Source organism: Brassica napus, chromosome A10, assembly GCF_020379485.1.
Source record: "Brassica napus cultivar Da-Ae chromosome A10, Da-Ae, whole genome shotgun sequence".
Classification (NCBI taxonomy): domain Eukaryota; kingdom Viridiplantae; phylum Streptophyta; class Magnoliopsida; order Brassicales; family Brassicaceae; genus Brassica; species Brassica napus.
Window position 1 is genome coordinate 97,583 of NC_063443.1, and position 14,490 is coordinate 112,072.

Sequence of the window (14,490 nt, forward strand, 5' to 3'; positions counted from 1 at the left end):
ATATTTTCGTAACATTTAAGCACATAGATTTTGAGAAAAATTCAATAATATGACAATATTGTTTTAATGTAGAATGTGTTTAAAAATTTTAAAACAACTTTAGAGATCATGGGCTTTAGTATATAGGGAAATTATCGAAAAACTCAACATTTTCGTATGGGTTAAACACATAGATTTTGAGAAAAACTCAAAAATATGGAAATATTGTTTTAATGCATAGTTTCATCCAGCACTAACATATGATGATTGTCAAAGAGGTTTGGAACCTTTGGTGTCTCCGTTTCTCTAGAGAATAGTGATTTTATTGTGGTTAGTCAACCAATTTAGGAAGTATTATGAAATTTTACTAAATTAAGTGATAAGAAATTAAAATGATGTTCATGTACCATGAAAGTGAGTTTAATATATATTAGTACAAATGTAGAATGTGTTTAAAATTTTAAAACAACACTAAATATCATAGGTTAACACATAGATTTTGAGAAAAATTCAAAAATATGAAAAATATTTTTTTAATGCATAGTTGAATCTTGCACTAACTTATGATGAAGGTGAAAGAAGTTTGGAACCTTTGTTGTCTCTGTTTCTCTTGAGAATAGCGATTTTATAGTGGTTAGTCTACCAATTTGGAGATTATTCCGAGGTTTTACTAAATTAATTGATAAAAAATTAAAATGATGCTTCTCTATCATGAAAAATAGTTTAATATACATTAATACAAATGTAGAATATGTTTAGAAATTTTAAAACAACTCTAAGGGTCATAGGCTTCAGTATATAGAGCATTTACCAAAAAATCAATATTTGCATAGAGGTACACGTAGATTTTAAGAAAACACAAAAAATGACAATATTGATTTAATGCATAATTGCATCCTGCACAAACATATGATGAAGGCCAAAGAGGTTTAGAACTTTTTTTGTCTCAGTTTCTCCTGAAAATAGTGGTTTTATAGTGGTTTTTTTTTTGTCAAAAGATTTTATAGTGGTTAGTACACCAATTTAGAAAATATTATAAAATTTTACTAAATTAAGTGATAAGAAATTAAAATGATGTATATGTACCATGAAAGAGAGTTTAATATACATTAATACAAATTTAGAATATGTTTAGAAATTTTAAAACAACACTAAAGATCATAGGCTTTAGTATATAGAAAGCATTTACCCAAAAAACTCAATAGTTTCGTAGGGAGTTATAACACATAGATTCAGAAAAAATCAAAAATGTGATAATATTTTTTAATGCATAGTTGAATCTTGCACTAACATGTGATGAATGTCAAAGAGGTTTGGAACCTTTGTTGTCTTCGTTTATCTAGAAAATAACGATTTTATAGTGGTTAATCTACCAATTTATGGAGTATATGAAGTTTTACTAAATTAGTTGAAAAAATTAAAATGATATCCATGTACCATAAAAGAGAGTTTAATATAGATTAATACAAATGTATAATATTTTTAGAAATTTTAAAACAACACTAAAAATCTTAAGCTTCAGTGTATAGAGCATTTACTGAAAAACTCAATATTTTCGTAGGGGTTATTAACACAAAGATTTTGTGAAAATTTCAAAAATATGACAATGTTATTTTAATACATAGTTGAATTTTGCACTAACATATAATGAAGGTAAAAGAGGTTTGGAACCTTTGTTGTCTCCGTTTCTCTTGAAAATAATAATTTTATAGTGTTTAGTCCACCATTTTAGGGAGTATTATGAAGTTAAACTAAATTAATTGATAAAAAATTAAAACGACGTTTATGTACCATAAAAGAGAGTTTAATATACATTAATACAAATGTAGAATGTGCTTAGAAATTTTAAAACAACGCCAAAGATCATAGAATTCTGTATATAGAACATTTACCGAAAAACTCAATATTTTCATAGAGATGGAACATAAATCTTTTGCCTTCTGTTATTTTTTGTACAGTGTTTTCAGTTATAATACAACGATATATTATTTTCTGTTAGTAAGGAACGGTAATGAAGGGTGTTTTCATCTAACCAAAATAAATGTGATGCTGCTAAAGAAGAAAACAAGTGTATAGGTGTGTGTCCCTAATTGATGAACTAAGAAACATGGTGGAAGAAACTTCAAATACATTAACCAGTTTGTACACCACAAATATGAATCATTTTTATTCTTTATATACCCTCCACCCAACCCAATGTGTAAAAAGTTAAATCGTTAACCAATTTCCAACTCTCAATAAATAAATATCCACAACCACTGGTTCAGTATTTGTATGTCAAATGGTTAGATTCTCCTGTATAGCTATGAACGATCCGACAATGTTACCTCCCACGTCCGGGAACGCCTCACTCCCAGGCAGTGGTCGGACTTTGCCTTTCCGATCCACTTCCACTGGATACTTTAACAGATGTCCTCTCATGTCTGACACTTCTTCAGCTGCAAACTGTTCCCAGTTTCTCTCCCCCATTGTCCTCACTTTCCTTACACATTCTATACTCTCTGGCTGCGTGAAACAGTCATCTAACGTTGCCATATGCTCTGCCCACAGCGACATTCTGTATCCATATATCTGCACACATAAAAGAACAAGCCAATGATCCTAACTCTAGAACCGGAAAAAAATTAACTAGTAACTGATTATGTGGTTATTATTATCGGAGGGATGTACCTGACCCCTTGGACCAGAATGTTTCCTTGCCCATGTATGCTGTGGTTGATAAGCTCCCATTGCAATCTCTGTATCTCTTGTCCCTTCCATTGATCGCTGGTTTATATTCGCCGATCCAATTACTACGTATTCATCATCTACGACCATCCCTTTCGAGTGAACATAGATCATAAACCTTCTGCTTTTCCGACTCAATGCCTGCCACACCCTCACCATCAGGAATCATCTTCTCAGCAACATGATCGATAAATTTACATGGCAGTCTCGGATTCAGTTTATTACCTGAGGAGTGTTTGCGTTGCTTGGACTTCCTGTTCCCGAGTTATCGATTCCATCCACCATTTCTCTGTTGCCAAGACAGAAGAAATTGAGGTAATCTTGTGGGGAGAATGCTCCCTCAAGGCCGGTCTCCACTAACGCCTTGTAGATAGTTTCATACATCATCTGCATTGTCTTGTGCTGCAACGATTGACATTCAGTGTTTCAATATTCTCTGCTTAGTTTCGTGATTTCTAGACAACAAGAGCATATTTACTCGGAAATATATACCTGCCAGTACAGAATCCTCTGGGTAGCAGCACCAGTTGGAACACCTTCTGGCCACATTGGAATGACTATATATGCAGCAAACCGTTCATTTGCCCTTATCTTTTCAGCTATCTTCAACGCAATTTCCATAGGAATCAAATTATTAGCACCTACACAACAAAACAAAACATTGTATAGCAACGTTGAGAGCCAATTACAACTCCTAAAAACATCAAGAAAAATCAGAGACGCACAAATTGAAAAAGTAAGCTAAAGCTTTGTACAAAGTTAAGAAGTAGATGGTAGACAAGTAACACGTGACACAATTTAAAGTATGCAGACAAAAACGTATGATGCCTATCCTAGGCTAGGATAATGAAATCATAATTGTAAGGGAAAAAAAAAGAACTTAGTTTTCTTTGTATTCTTGAAATAAACAAGCAGAGATATGTAACTGAACCTATGTCCTTGTGCGCATTCCAGTTGTAGGAAGACCCAATGAAATATTGATTCTCAATATATATGAAGTGTTGAGCTGCACGAATTGCCTTGACATAGGCTGTGTGTATGCTCATATCAATGAGCACGTTCTTCCCACACACCAAGTTCTATTCAAAACAAAAGCTTTACATGGATTAATTTTTCAAAATATTTAGACATCCAAGCACAAAAGAAAAGATTTTCAAGTCACCTTGCATGTAGCATCTTTTGGATCCTTTGGGAAACCTTTTACAGAGTTTGAATCGATTGAACGGAAAATCTGAATCAAACCAGAAAAAAAACATCAGATTAGCCAGCGTAATATGAACCACGACTATATTTTACCCACATACAAAAAATAGAGTTTTCCTGGACAGTTCACACAGTCGATAGTGTGACTTATTTTATCGACTGTGCATGATAGTCTCAATGAAACCACTATATAAAGGTAATCCTGAAAGGCCCATTAAATATCGATGGCTAGATAATAGTATAAAGAGAAGAAATAGGTACAAGGAAGCTGATGTCAGACGTTATGTTGCTAAACGAATCTAGTCACTAATTACCATATGCTCAATCAAGATAGCAGACACATATTGGTTGGTTTCACATAAATGCTTAAGTTCATCAACTCTTTCTATTCATCTCTAGCTCCAACGCAATGCTAAAGACTGTAAATCACGGTTTCATGACAGTATCATGGTTTTGATATTCTTACCTGAACATGCCAAGCCTCAGGATCGTTCTCGCTAATAGTAGGGGTATCAGAAACTCCTACTATATCTGGAATCCTATCGATCCTCAACAACGCATCATCATAGGAAGTCTTAAACTTCTTGATCCCGCTAGGCTTCGCAGCCTTCAACCACCTCTCCTCGAAGTTGGTTAGCACATCATACGCAGCTGGGCCATCAATCTTACTGTGCAAGTCATGCCACGGCTCTCTTGGACATCCAGAAAGGTTTCCCTGATGAGATGATGACAAAAAAATTAAGGTTATCCCATCCAGAATAAAAAGATTGGGTAACATATGTTTATCAATCAATCTTCCAGCTCAATAAATTTTGATGTCTACAAATGACAAAATCCACCAGGAGGAGCTATGCATGAATGTGAAGAGCTCAAGAAAAGGATTTGGAGAAGACAAGTCCTTTTGTCAAGAATCATAAACTAGCTATTTGGTTATATATGATACAAAGATCGTATTTTAGGGGAAAAAGAAGTCCTAGCTACCATTCACGGTGATCGCTAACTACGTAACTACCACGAAAGCTCCCCAATATTCTAAAACGAAAGAGGATATCAACAAACTGTACCGTAAAGGTGGGGTTGTGAAAGTCATCTTTATGAATTGTTTGTAGTGTCCTAAACAACGGATGTTGAGGAGTGTCATATCGGCCATCACACAGATCAAGCCCACCGACGAAAGCTACAATTTTCCTTCTGTTAGCACCAGCATCGGCATCCACTATTACGTTTTTTTGGTGGTGTGTATAGATTGTCCCAACTTCCTGATAGACCAAAATTTAGTTAGAAGCTGGATACCTAGTTTAACACACAAAAAGAAAAGAAAGTGATACTCTACCCTCTGCTTGACCCAACTATGTCGCTTTCCAGCATTACGGGGGCAGAGCAGGACTTGAACTGAGGAGTGTTTGAAGAAACGGCGTGTCTCCTCATCATGCGTGGCCATAACACCATCCTGTACAGTTACCAAGATGAGTCAAAAGATAAAAAAACAAGTATTCTCTAGATAAGAAGAAATGTCAAAGAAACCAGAGCCATAGATAAATGAAACTCTAAATATGTCCGACTTGTACACACTAGATATGAAATAAAAATCAGAAAATAAAGAAGAAGAAAACTAAAAGAAGTGGTAACGTACTGTTTTATAACCCAATATGCTTCGTGAAGTTGGATCATCCCAAACCAAAAGCAGGACTCTCACACCTTCTTGGGACTTCGATCTTAGGAGCTCACCAAGAGTACATGCTGAGGCGGGACCTACTTTATCCCGAACCAGCCTAACTTTGTGCCAGACTGACCAACCAGTGATATAAATTAAACGCCTGGCCTGGCGTATGGCATCAAACATATCATGCCAACACTTGCCATGTTGGTAAGACATTCCATTGTCAAGTCTAATACCAGGGAGCATACCTTCAGGGACATGAGCATCTTGGTACAAGGTCACAGTTCCGCCTTTTCTAAGGGGAAAATAAGTTCCAGGCACCCCCTGGTAATCAGGACCAGCCCCAACACCATGATGATAAACACTAAGCTTCTCCATAGGGGTATACTGGATGGATAGTGATAAATTAGCACCAGGTTTACAAGGCTTGCCGTTACTGCTTAGAATAGGAAAAGTGCCTTCAATTTTGGCGCCAGAGTAGATCTGTTCGACAGGGATTGTAACCAATCCAATAAGCTGAGAACCAACAACATCACTGTCTTTAACAACAAAATGAACTTCAGCAGCATGATGAGCAACGGGAACATAAAAATGCTGCATCCAGACAGGGTTTTCACTGTTGCTCATAACGTAGGTTCTACCAATAACAGCACCGGCGACAGATACAGAGACGTAAGGATCACTGGTAATTTTCCTGTTGAGCTGGCCTCCAAAAACGTCACCGAGAGTCTTATGGAACATGTCCATGTTAGGGAGGTTTTTGGCATGATAGATCCAGATGTCAAAATTACCATGCAGCAAAAGGACCTTCAAGGAGCCTTTACCAAAGAGGGTCATACGCATGTCGACACCATGAGGGGATTCAGAGGAAGCATAGCCGGAAGTAGAGGAATCAACACGGTCTAAGATAGGGAGGTGAGAGTTGCTAGGGAAGGAGCTGTTAGGGTAACCATACAAATCGGCAGGACGGGGATACCAGGAGTTGGAAGGGTAGGAAGAGAGCTGAGGTTTGTCAGAGATGCGGAGGCCACCAAGAAGTTCATCGACGGGAGGATAAGAGGCAGCAGAATTGCTTACGTTATCATTAGGCACAGAGGTGAGACAATCTTGCCTACGGTATTCTGGAAAGGCTTGAGTTTTAGAGGGGGGGGGAGGAGTAGGGTCCTGGGGTTTAGTTTCAGGAGGGGCGTATTGGGCAGCAGGCTCTTGATAGGGATAGTGAGGAGGAGGAGGAGCATAGGTGCCCTGGGGATGAGGAGGATAAGGAGAAGGGTAAGGAGAAGGTCGGTAATCGAAAGAATGGCGGTGATACTCAGGAGATGAGGATGGTTGTGGGGGGTAGTCCAAAGGGCCAGAATGAGAGCCTGAAGCGTGCTGATGAAGCGGAGGAGGCGAAGCATATGGTGGTGGGGTTGCGTAAGGAGGAGGGTAAGGATAATAAGGGGGAGGAGGAGGTTGGTATTGCTCTGAACCGGGACCGGGAGGTCTGTAAGGAGCTGGTGGGTATTGGTAAGAAGGTTGGTATGGGTACTGCGGATAAGGGTAGGGATATCGTGATCCATAATTCTCCATTTTCTATCTATCTAACCTAACCTATCAACACTCGGATCGATGATCTCCAGCTCTGGCAAATCAAAAAGTTAAGATCAATCCCCGCTGAATCAAAAATGTGTTTTCTAGACAGAACAGCGATTAACAGCGAGAGTAATGGGATTTTTACAATTTATCTATCTAACAGACTCCGACGAAACTTACCTGAGGAATGGTGGGACCTTCGGGGAAGAAACGCACGCGCAGAGAGGAGAGGAGAGGAGAGGATTCTAAGGAATAAACACGCCTACGCGTCTTTCTTTTTTTGTGTCTTTAACGCTGAAACAACCGGCTATTCCAGGTTCCCCCACAATCTTCTTTGTTTCTCCTTTTTTTTGCATGACACTTTATTTAGCCGCTTCCACCTTTCCCGCTTTAACACGTGTATTATAATTCTATCTGTTTATCTGTCTGAATATTTTATCTACTTACTAGGTGAATCGGGTGTGAGAGTATTTTTTTTAAGAAATCTATATTATATTTTTAAATGAAAATTAAGTGTGAATTGGTTCTTATTAATAATAATCTGTAAATTTTATAAGCCATAATAAATGATTTTATAAATCTTAGAACAATTTTATAAATGATTTCTAAATCTTTATAAATTTTTACAGTTTGTGTGCAAACTTTACAAACACATTAGCAACTATAATATATTAATATTCATATACAAATATAATTTTTTTAACGTCTTATTTTCATTAATTATGAACTGAGTTTACATAATCTTTGTGTAGAAAAATGGTAATGAAACATGGAACAAATATAATGTTTTATATAAAACCACTATATCAGTTTTTCTAAATTATTTTTCATACTTTATATAAGTTAATAAATAATTTCTAAAGCTTAAATTGATAAATCATATATACACTTTCTATCAATTTAATAATTAATTACTATGATCATTAATGTAATAATTTTGGGCAGTTTGGAAACTAACATTAATTGTTTGCAAAAAAAAAAGAACTTGATTTCTTTTCTAATATATACTTAGTAAAAAAATTTGTTCAGATTTCTTTTTATCTTCCATAATAGGATCAAATCTCGAAGGTAATGCCGTATGACTTATTTTTTCCAGCCAAATATATTATGAACTTTTTTTTTTGGGGAACTGGCTTTCAGAATATATTATGAACTTTTTAACGAATGAAATATATATGAATAGATAGATTTTTTAAACAGTATTTATAGATTGTTATTCTCAAAATCTTACAAGTTACGGTAAGCTTTTGTTCATCAAATATTGAAAAAATCAGATAATTGATTTCTTTGGTAATAAATATAGGCAGAGAATATTACTCCCACGTCACCGCAATAGGGCTTCTGACCTTGTGCTTGTCAGATATCCAAACCAAAGCTCCAAATGAAGAAGATGAGTCTCTTGATGCTGCTGCAACGAACGTCACCGTATAACTCAGCCTCTCACGAACCTTTTGGAACTTTAGAACCTTGGGCTCCACCCTCACCTCCACACCTTTTGGTTCCTCAACGTGAGCCATATACTCACACGCCGGCGACCCAACGTTGGTCACCGTCCTCCTATATGATCTCACCGTTTTCATCTTCGCGCCATTGGCCAAGTTCACCGCGAAGGACGGATAGTTCAAATCACCAGGAGTAGGTGGACACGTGTAGTTGGTGCCGGAGAACAAGAGTATCCTCTCGCTCGTGTAACTTAAGCTGCACAAGTAGTTCAGATAGTCGACGGTTGATAGGTCGTATACCAGTCCTGGATCTACAGCTCTCGTTGTGTCCACGTGTCCAGCTCCAAAATCAAAAGCTGTTGCCGCCGAATTGGGGCCCGCGCCCATATCTCCGATCGGTTGATTCCTGTTGTCCGTTGTACTCGCCGTCGTCAAGAGCGCCGATTTAATCATCGCCGGTGACCAGTCTCCGTGAACGGATTTGATCAAAGCGGCGATTCCGCTGACGTGTGGACAAGCCATGGAGGTTCCAGAGATGATGTTGAACTGGACGCGCCTCGGGTCTGATCTCAGGAGGCTAGGGCTCGAGAACGGCGACCAACCGGCTAGGATGTTCAAACCGGGCGCTGAAATGTCCGGTTTAACTATTTCCGGCCCGGCGACACTAGGTCCCCTGGATGAGAACGCCGCGACGATCGGAGCTCTCGCACCGTACTCTGTTCCTCTGAATCCAATTGATGCGACGGTGGCGTTCGCCGCACCACCTCCGCCGGCGATGTACTTCAGCAAGACTATTCCGTCAGAATATCCTATAGAAACCGCCGGTAAAACGTGAGGATCAGCTAGGAGCTCCTCTCCTTCCGTCTGTCTGCTCACCAGAAGCATCGCTACGCCGCCGTTCTGTTTCACCTCTTCTCCCTTGGCCGTTCTGCCGCCGGCTCCTCTCAAGCAAATGACTATTTTACCCTCGACAAGTTCTCTCCTGAGCGAGTTCCTAACGCAGAACTCGGCCCCGCTTCCTCCTCCGGCCGTTGTGTTAAACGCTAAAGACAGATTCTCAAAGCCTTTCCCTTTGTACAAGGACGATCCAACTATCTTTTTACCGGTCCCGATCCTGACAATCGCCGGAAACGTTCTGTCAGTATAACTAGCGGCAACAGTCATCAGCCACGGAGCTCCGTTACTCACAGTGGATTTAGCTGGACCCGAGTTACCAGCAGAGCAAGATACGAAAATGTTCTTCTGCATCGCTCCAAACGCAGCGATGGCGATGGGGTCGACGTAGAACGGACGTGAAGAACCACCTAGCGAGAGAGAGATCACATCCACACCGTCTAAGATGGCTCGGTCAATGGCTGCCAATACGTCGGTGCTGGCGCAACCTAACGCCCAACAAGCTTTGTAAGCAGCGATCCTCGAACTAAACCTCATTCCTGAAGCGAACCGGCCTTTTGCTAGCCCGAAATAACTCGCTTTCCGGACAATGTCTCCCGCAGCTGTAGATGCCGTATGCGTCCCGTGTCCTTGTGCATCTCGTGCCGACCTAACGAATCAATCAATCAATTAGTCACGCTTTCTTTTTTTGTTACAAGGATGACAATTGTAATGAAAAACAACTTAACCCACATGAAATATTCAAAATAACCAAAAAAGTTTTATTTTAGCTACTAAGACTACGCATTTTGATCATACATAATTGGGATTGGCTTTGCATGTAAAACTCGAAGTTTTTCTTCGCATTATATATTAATTGATTACTATATTAGTTAATTTTTCAACCATATATATATATCTAACCTGAAATCCGTGGTTTCGTTGATTTTTCCAACGATGGATTCGTAGCCTTTGTAAAACGCGCCAGCTCCAATGATCTTCTTGTTACACGACGAAGAAGAGAAGTTTGTGCCTTCATCGCACGAACCTCTCCATCTAGACGGGACTGGAGGCATGTGCGTGTCTCGGAAGCTCACGTGCTCCGGCGAGATCCCTGTGTCCACAAGGCCGATGATAACGTCAGAGGATAGACTCGTCTTGTTCCAAAGTCCGATCCCAAACTCGAGACCAAGAAACTCGTGAGAATGGGTTGTGTGTAGAGACAGGAGCTCGTCTGGATACGCCGAGATAAACCCTCGTGAGTTCTTCACTGTCTCCAGCTGGTTGTCGGTGAGAGTCGCGGAGAAACCGGACATTGCATTCTCGTAAATATAGTGGATCTCGGGGAGGGCAAAATCATTGTCGTCTTGGATATTACTATCTGTTTGGAGTGAATTCAGAAGCGAAGAAACGATGTCTTTGGTATTGGTTTTGACAGTGTGGATCACGTAGGTTTGTTTAAGGGACGAAGCATTTGATGTGAAGAAAAGGAAAAAGAGGAAGAGTAATGATCTGATGAACATCATGGGACGGTTGTCGTAAAAAGGAAAGAAGAGCATTAAAGAAGTAGATAGATATGTATCTATGATCTCGTCTCTATGTTGTATATAAACACATGAAAAGATATTGGGGTGACGTGTGAATACTGTGGAGCTGTAACCTGAGGAAAATGTGACCTCAAAAGAACAATTATATTTAAAAAATATATATATATGTTTTTAACTCGATCAAATACGTGATATATATGAGTTTGTAACTGTCGCTGTTATGTGCGTTTGTTACATAAATGTTGGCTTTAGGAGTCGTGGGTTCATTTATATTTTACCAATAAAAGCAAGCATATACACGTATTGATTAAAATACAATGAAGAGTGAGGGATAAGTTAAGCCTTTGATATGTAAAATGCTTAGTTGGTTGATTCTGTATTTGGTTAATTTTACAAGAAAAATCACAGTTAAGCGGAGCTACTCGTTAGTTTAATATCTCCATTGCACATACTTATGGTGTCATAAAAGTCGTAGTGATCATTTCTAATTCCACAGTGATAATTTTACCATATATATTAGCTAGTAAATACTTATATACGTCTGTTATTGTGAATCCCCTTAACGTTGAAGAAAAGTTGTTCGAGAAGAAATATAATAATACGAGAAAAACAGACGGGGGGATGCAGCTTCCACCGCCGGTAGGTGGCATTAATGAGGGGGACAATGCCATAATAATTGGGGCGTGACCTAATATCACTCATCATAATATGTTTTCTGACCTCTTCAATACTTTTACACTTCTTCTTCTTATAATTCAAATCATTGCTTGTTCACACTTCACTGACCTTCTATCTCTCTTTCAGACCATCTCTTTTGTCTTGGCTTTGAATCCAAGTTGGAACACGTAAGCAACAACGACCAACCTTGTTGTTTTTGTATTAGTATTTTAGTTTTCCACTCCTATGAACGTCAGAGATATTATTAATCGTATCTTCCCTATTTAATTCAACACCACATTAAAGAGGATTGAGATGTAAATACACCAAATAATTGGCTCTTCACAAGATCTTCATCAATACACCAAGAAGGTCTTGGACCGTCTAAGGGCATCTCCATCCCTACTCCATTTTTTTCTCTAAAATGGAGTAAAAGTGAATATGGAGTAAGAAATGCTCCAACCCAACTCCATATCTCACTCCATAATGAAATTTACTCCATAAATGGAGTAATCTATTTTTTGTTTGTTCATCACTCCATTATGAAGTAGAAAATGGAGTAGGGTTGAAGCAATTTTACTTCATTTTCACTTTTACTCCATTTTAGAGGAAAAAATGGTGTTTTACATTGGAGATGCTCTAACTCTAAAGTCATCACACTGAGTAAACACAAAATAAGCTTTTTATTTTTCAATTTGAAAGTTTTTTTCACCAAAAAGCTAAAAGAAGAAAATGGTGCTGCCCAGGATCGAACTGGAGACCTTTTGCGTGTAAGGCAAACGTGATAACCACTACACCACAGCACCATATGACACAAGTTCCTAGTTGTTTTAATAAAATTTTCGTACAGAAATAAAGCCTGCTAATAGAAAGAAGAAAAAAACAGCACATATGAAAAACACAATTGAAGGTTTGGTCTAATTCGGAAGCGAAGAAGATGAGTGTGTTAATATTTACTAACATCAATTATCAGTTACAATTCTCTCCCGCAGTCATGGATAAACAACGGGATTGTATATATATTTTTAATATAAAGTACTGATGTTGCTAAGCAAACTATACGACAACTTCTCACAAGTTGCTCTCTTACTCGAGGCAAACCAAAACTTGTTCTCCTCGTTTTCAAAGGATCAACTCAGATACTTCAGTACATAACCAATTTTTTTTCCTGCTAATATTAGGATGAGGCAGCATTGAGAACATCTGAATACCGACCCATCAACATTGTGGTCAACTTCTACTAAGGTACATATGAATCTTGTGATTGTTAATGTTCTTTTTCAAGAACCGGAATACATTTCAAGAGTTCCTAGGGAGAACACTTCTTCCCTCAGCCAGAGGTATAATTCTATTTTAACTGTCCAACCTTTTGCATCACAAAGACAAATGAATCACTAACATTTACATAATTACATATATGCCCGCTTTTGGTCTTGTTGTAACATTCAGACTGAAACACACCAAAAGTTGCTTCTCTATGGTAGATGGAACTCTCTTCAGTCGGCTTCTGAGCAACAAAAACAGCTGAATCCAATCTCACAAAACAAGGTGAATTCTGCATTCAATGGGAAGAGAAATAATGTTGCGAAAGTCCCTTTAGCACATATAAGCAGGAAGTAAATAAGTAGAACACAGACCCAATGCTGTTCTTGTAGAACTCGCTGTCTCTGCAATGTAAAATTGTTTATTTGTAATTCCCAAAGTGATAAGTGTCTTTTTACAATCACGAAAGCTTCTCAAATCTCAACCTTGAATTAAAAAAAAATGTCTACAGTGAGATTAATCTACTATCATCCATGGAATTGGTAGATAAGATCCAAAGCTCTCAACTTGGAGGCATTTGGGTCCAAATCGAACTGCCCATAATAATCACGGCTACTCCTCTCTTCTGTCGCCGAAGTCTCCACCACCGCAGACGACGGAGACAGTGGCCGCTTCTTGGCTCTCTTGTTCCTTATAAAACACTCTCTCATCTTCTCCTCCACCTTCTCCACCGCCGAGTCTCTCTCATCTTCCATCGCTTCAGCCTCGCCCTCCCCTAATTGCATCGGAGCGACGGAGGAGACAGAGTTATCAGATGCCGGCGATGGAACGGTGGACAGGAGCAAGGTGGAGAGGCGGTGGTGGGCTGTGCGGAGAGAGGAGGAGATTTGAAGGAGCTGGTTTCGTTCCACGGCGGTTCCGATTTGATGAGACATGAGTGTTGCTTGCTCCAGCGATGCTATCAGCTCAGCTACTTGCTCTCTGTTTCCCATGACCTTTCTCTCTCTCTCTCTCTCTCTCTAAATTTTCTCCAGATATTTTGTGTGTGTTTTAGATTCTTTTAACAGAGAATCACAGCAGCAAGTACCAGAGTTTGGTCGGAAGAAGAGACCAAGTACTTGCCTTTTTGGGCCTTTTTCTCTCTTTTTATAAATGGGCTTTACTTGTGCAAATAAAGCCTACTCGCGAGGTTTGTAATCTGTTTAAAGAAGGGGTATTCAGAATAAAGAAGAAGGGATATCGAAAATAATTTTTTTTTCTGACCGGGGTAAATTAGATTACTTTTGTTAAAGGGGGCAAACTAGATTACTCTCCTCCTAAAATGGATCTCTTCAAATCCAAATCCAGCTGATTTTATATGGTCGTCCTTTGCAATAACACCAGAGCGAAAAAGGTTGCCAATGAATTATGTTGATACTATATGTTTGGCTTTTATGTAATCATTTACATTGCATGTACACTTTTTTCCCCAGACGTTTTATCTTTATAACAAATAAAGTGTCCTCCGTGTTAGAGGGTTTGAAGATGTATATTTTTTCTGCATTTAATGATTCGAAAAAATAAT

The 14,490-nt window shown here is 38.7% G+C and overlaps 3 protein-coding genes and 1 non-coding gene across 5 annotated transcripts; all 4 read right to left on the reverse strand.

Moving 5' to 3' along the window:
- Nucleotides 1-2,090: 2,090 nt before the first annotated feature.
- LOC106370834 (phospholipase D beta 1) lies at nt 2,091-7,576 on the reverse strand. Of its 2 annotated transcripts, XM_048743287.1 has the most exons (11): nt 7,325-7,576; nt 5,543-7,193; nt 5,243-5,359; nt 4,974-5,168; nt 4,376-4,624; nt 3,869-3,937; nt 3,638-3,785; nt 3,199-3,347; nt 2,932-3,108; nt 2,650-2,847; nt 2,091-2,550 (listed from the first exon to the last, which is right to left on the reverse strand). In XM_048743287.1, the coding sequence occupies exons 2-11, from the start codon at nt 7,139-7,141 to the stop codon at nt 2,257-2,259; spliced, it is 3,195 nt and encodes a 1,064-aa protein (XP_048599244.1). In that variant the 5' UTR covers nt 7,142-7,193; nt 7,325-7,576; the 3' UTR covers nt 2,091-2,256. The 2 variants fall into 2 exon arrangements, with proteins under 2 accessions (XP_048599244.1, XP_048599245.1); XM_048743288.1 differs by lacking the exon at nt 7,325-7,576 and having other exon boundaries at nt 5,543-7,269.
- An 827-nt stretch (nt 7,577-8,403) lies between these two features.
- Nucleotides 8,404-11,091, reverse strand: LOC106370835 (subtilisin-like protease SBT1.1). The gene is made up of 2 exons (XM_013810812.3): nt 10,384-11,091; nt 8,404-10,129 (listed from the first exon to the last, which is right to left on the reverse strand). Exons 1-2 carry the CDS (start codon nt 11,016-11,018, stop codon nt 8,458-8,460), a joined length of 2,307 nt encoding a protein of 768 aa, XP_013666266.2. The 5' UTR covers nt 11,019-11,091; the 3' UTR covers nt 8,404-8,457.
- Nucleotides 11,092-12,396: 1,305 nt separating this feature from the next.
- TRNAV-UAC lies at nt 12,397-12,469 on the reverse strand. Its single transcript has one exon. It is a non-coding gene; the product is annotated as a tRNA-Val (tRNA).
- An 862-nt stretch (nt 12,470-13,331) lies between these two features.
- On the reverse strand, nt 13,332-14,170 carry BNAA10G00180D. The gene has a single exon (XM_013810130.3). It carries the CDS (start codon nt 13,916-13,918, stop codon nt 13,454-13,456), a length of 465 nt encoding a protein of 154 aa, XP_013665584.1. The 5' UTR covers nt 13,919-14,170; the 3' UTR covers nt 13,332-13,453.
- Nucleotides 14,171-14,490: the final 320 nt, after the last annotated feature.

Coding starts and splice junctions, on each gene's coding strand:
- BNAA10G00180D (XM_013810130.3), bottom strand. CDS start 13,918: ATGGGAAACAGAGAGCAAGTAGCTGAGCTGATAGCATCGCTGGAGCAA.
- LOC106370835 (XM_013810812.3), bottom strand. CDS start 11,018: ATGCTCTTCTTTCCTTTTTACGACAACCGTCCCATGATGTTCATCAGA. Junction 10,130..10,383: donor AACGAAACCACGGATTTCAG/GTTAGATATATA, acceptor TTGATTCGTTAG/GTCGGCACGAGATGCACAAG.
- LOC106370834 (XM_048743287.1), bottom strand. CDS start 7,141: ATGGAGAATTATGGATCACGATATCCCTACCCTTATCCGCAGTACCCA. Junction 4,625..4,973: donor TTCACAACCCCACCTTTACG/GTACAGTTTGTT, acceptor TCATCTCATCAG/GGAAACCTTTCTGGATGTCC. Junction 3,938..4,375: donor CTGAGGCTTGGCATGTTCAG/GTAAGAATATCA, acceptor GGTTTGATTCAG/ATTTTCCGTTCAATCGATTC.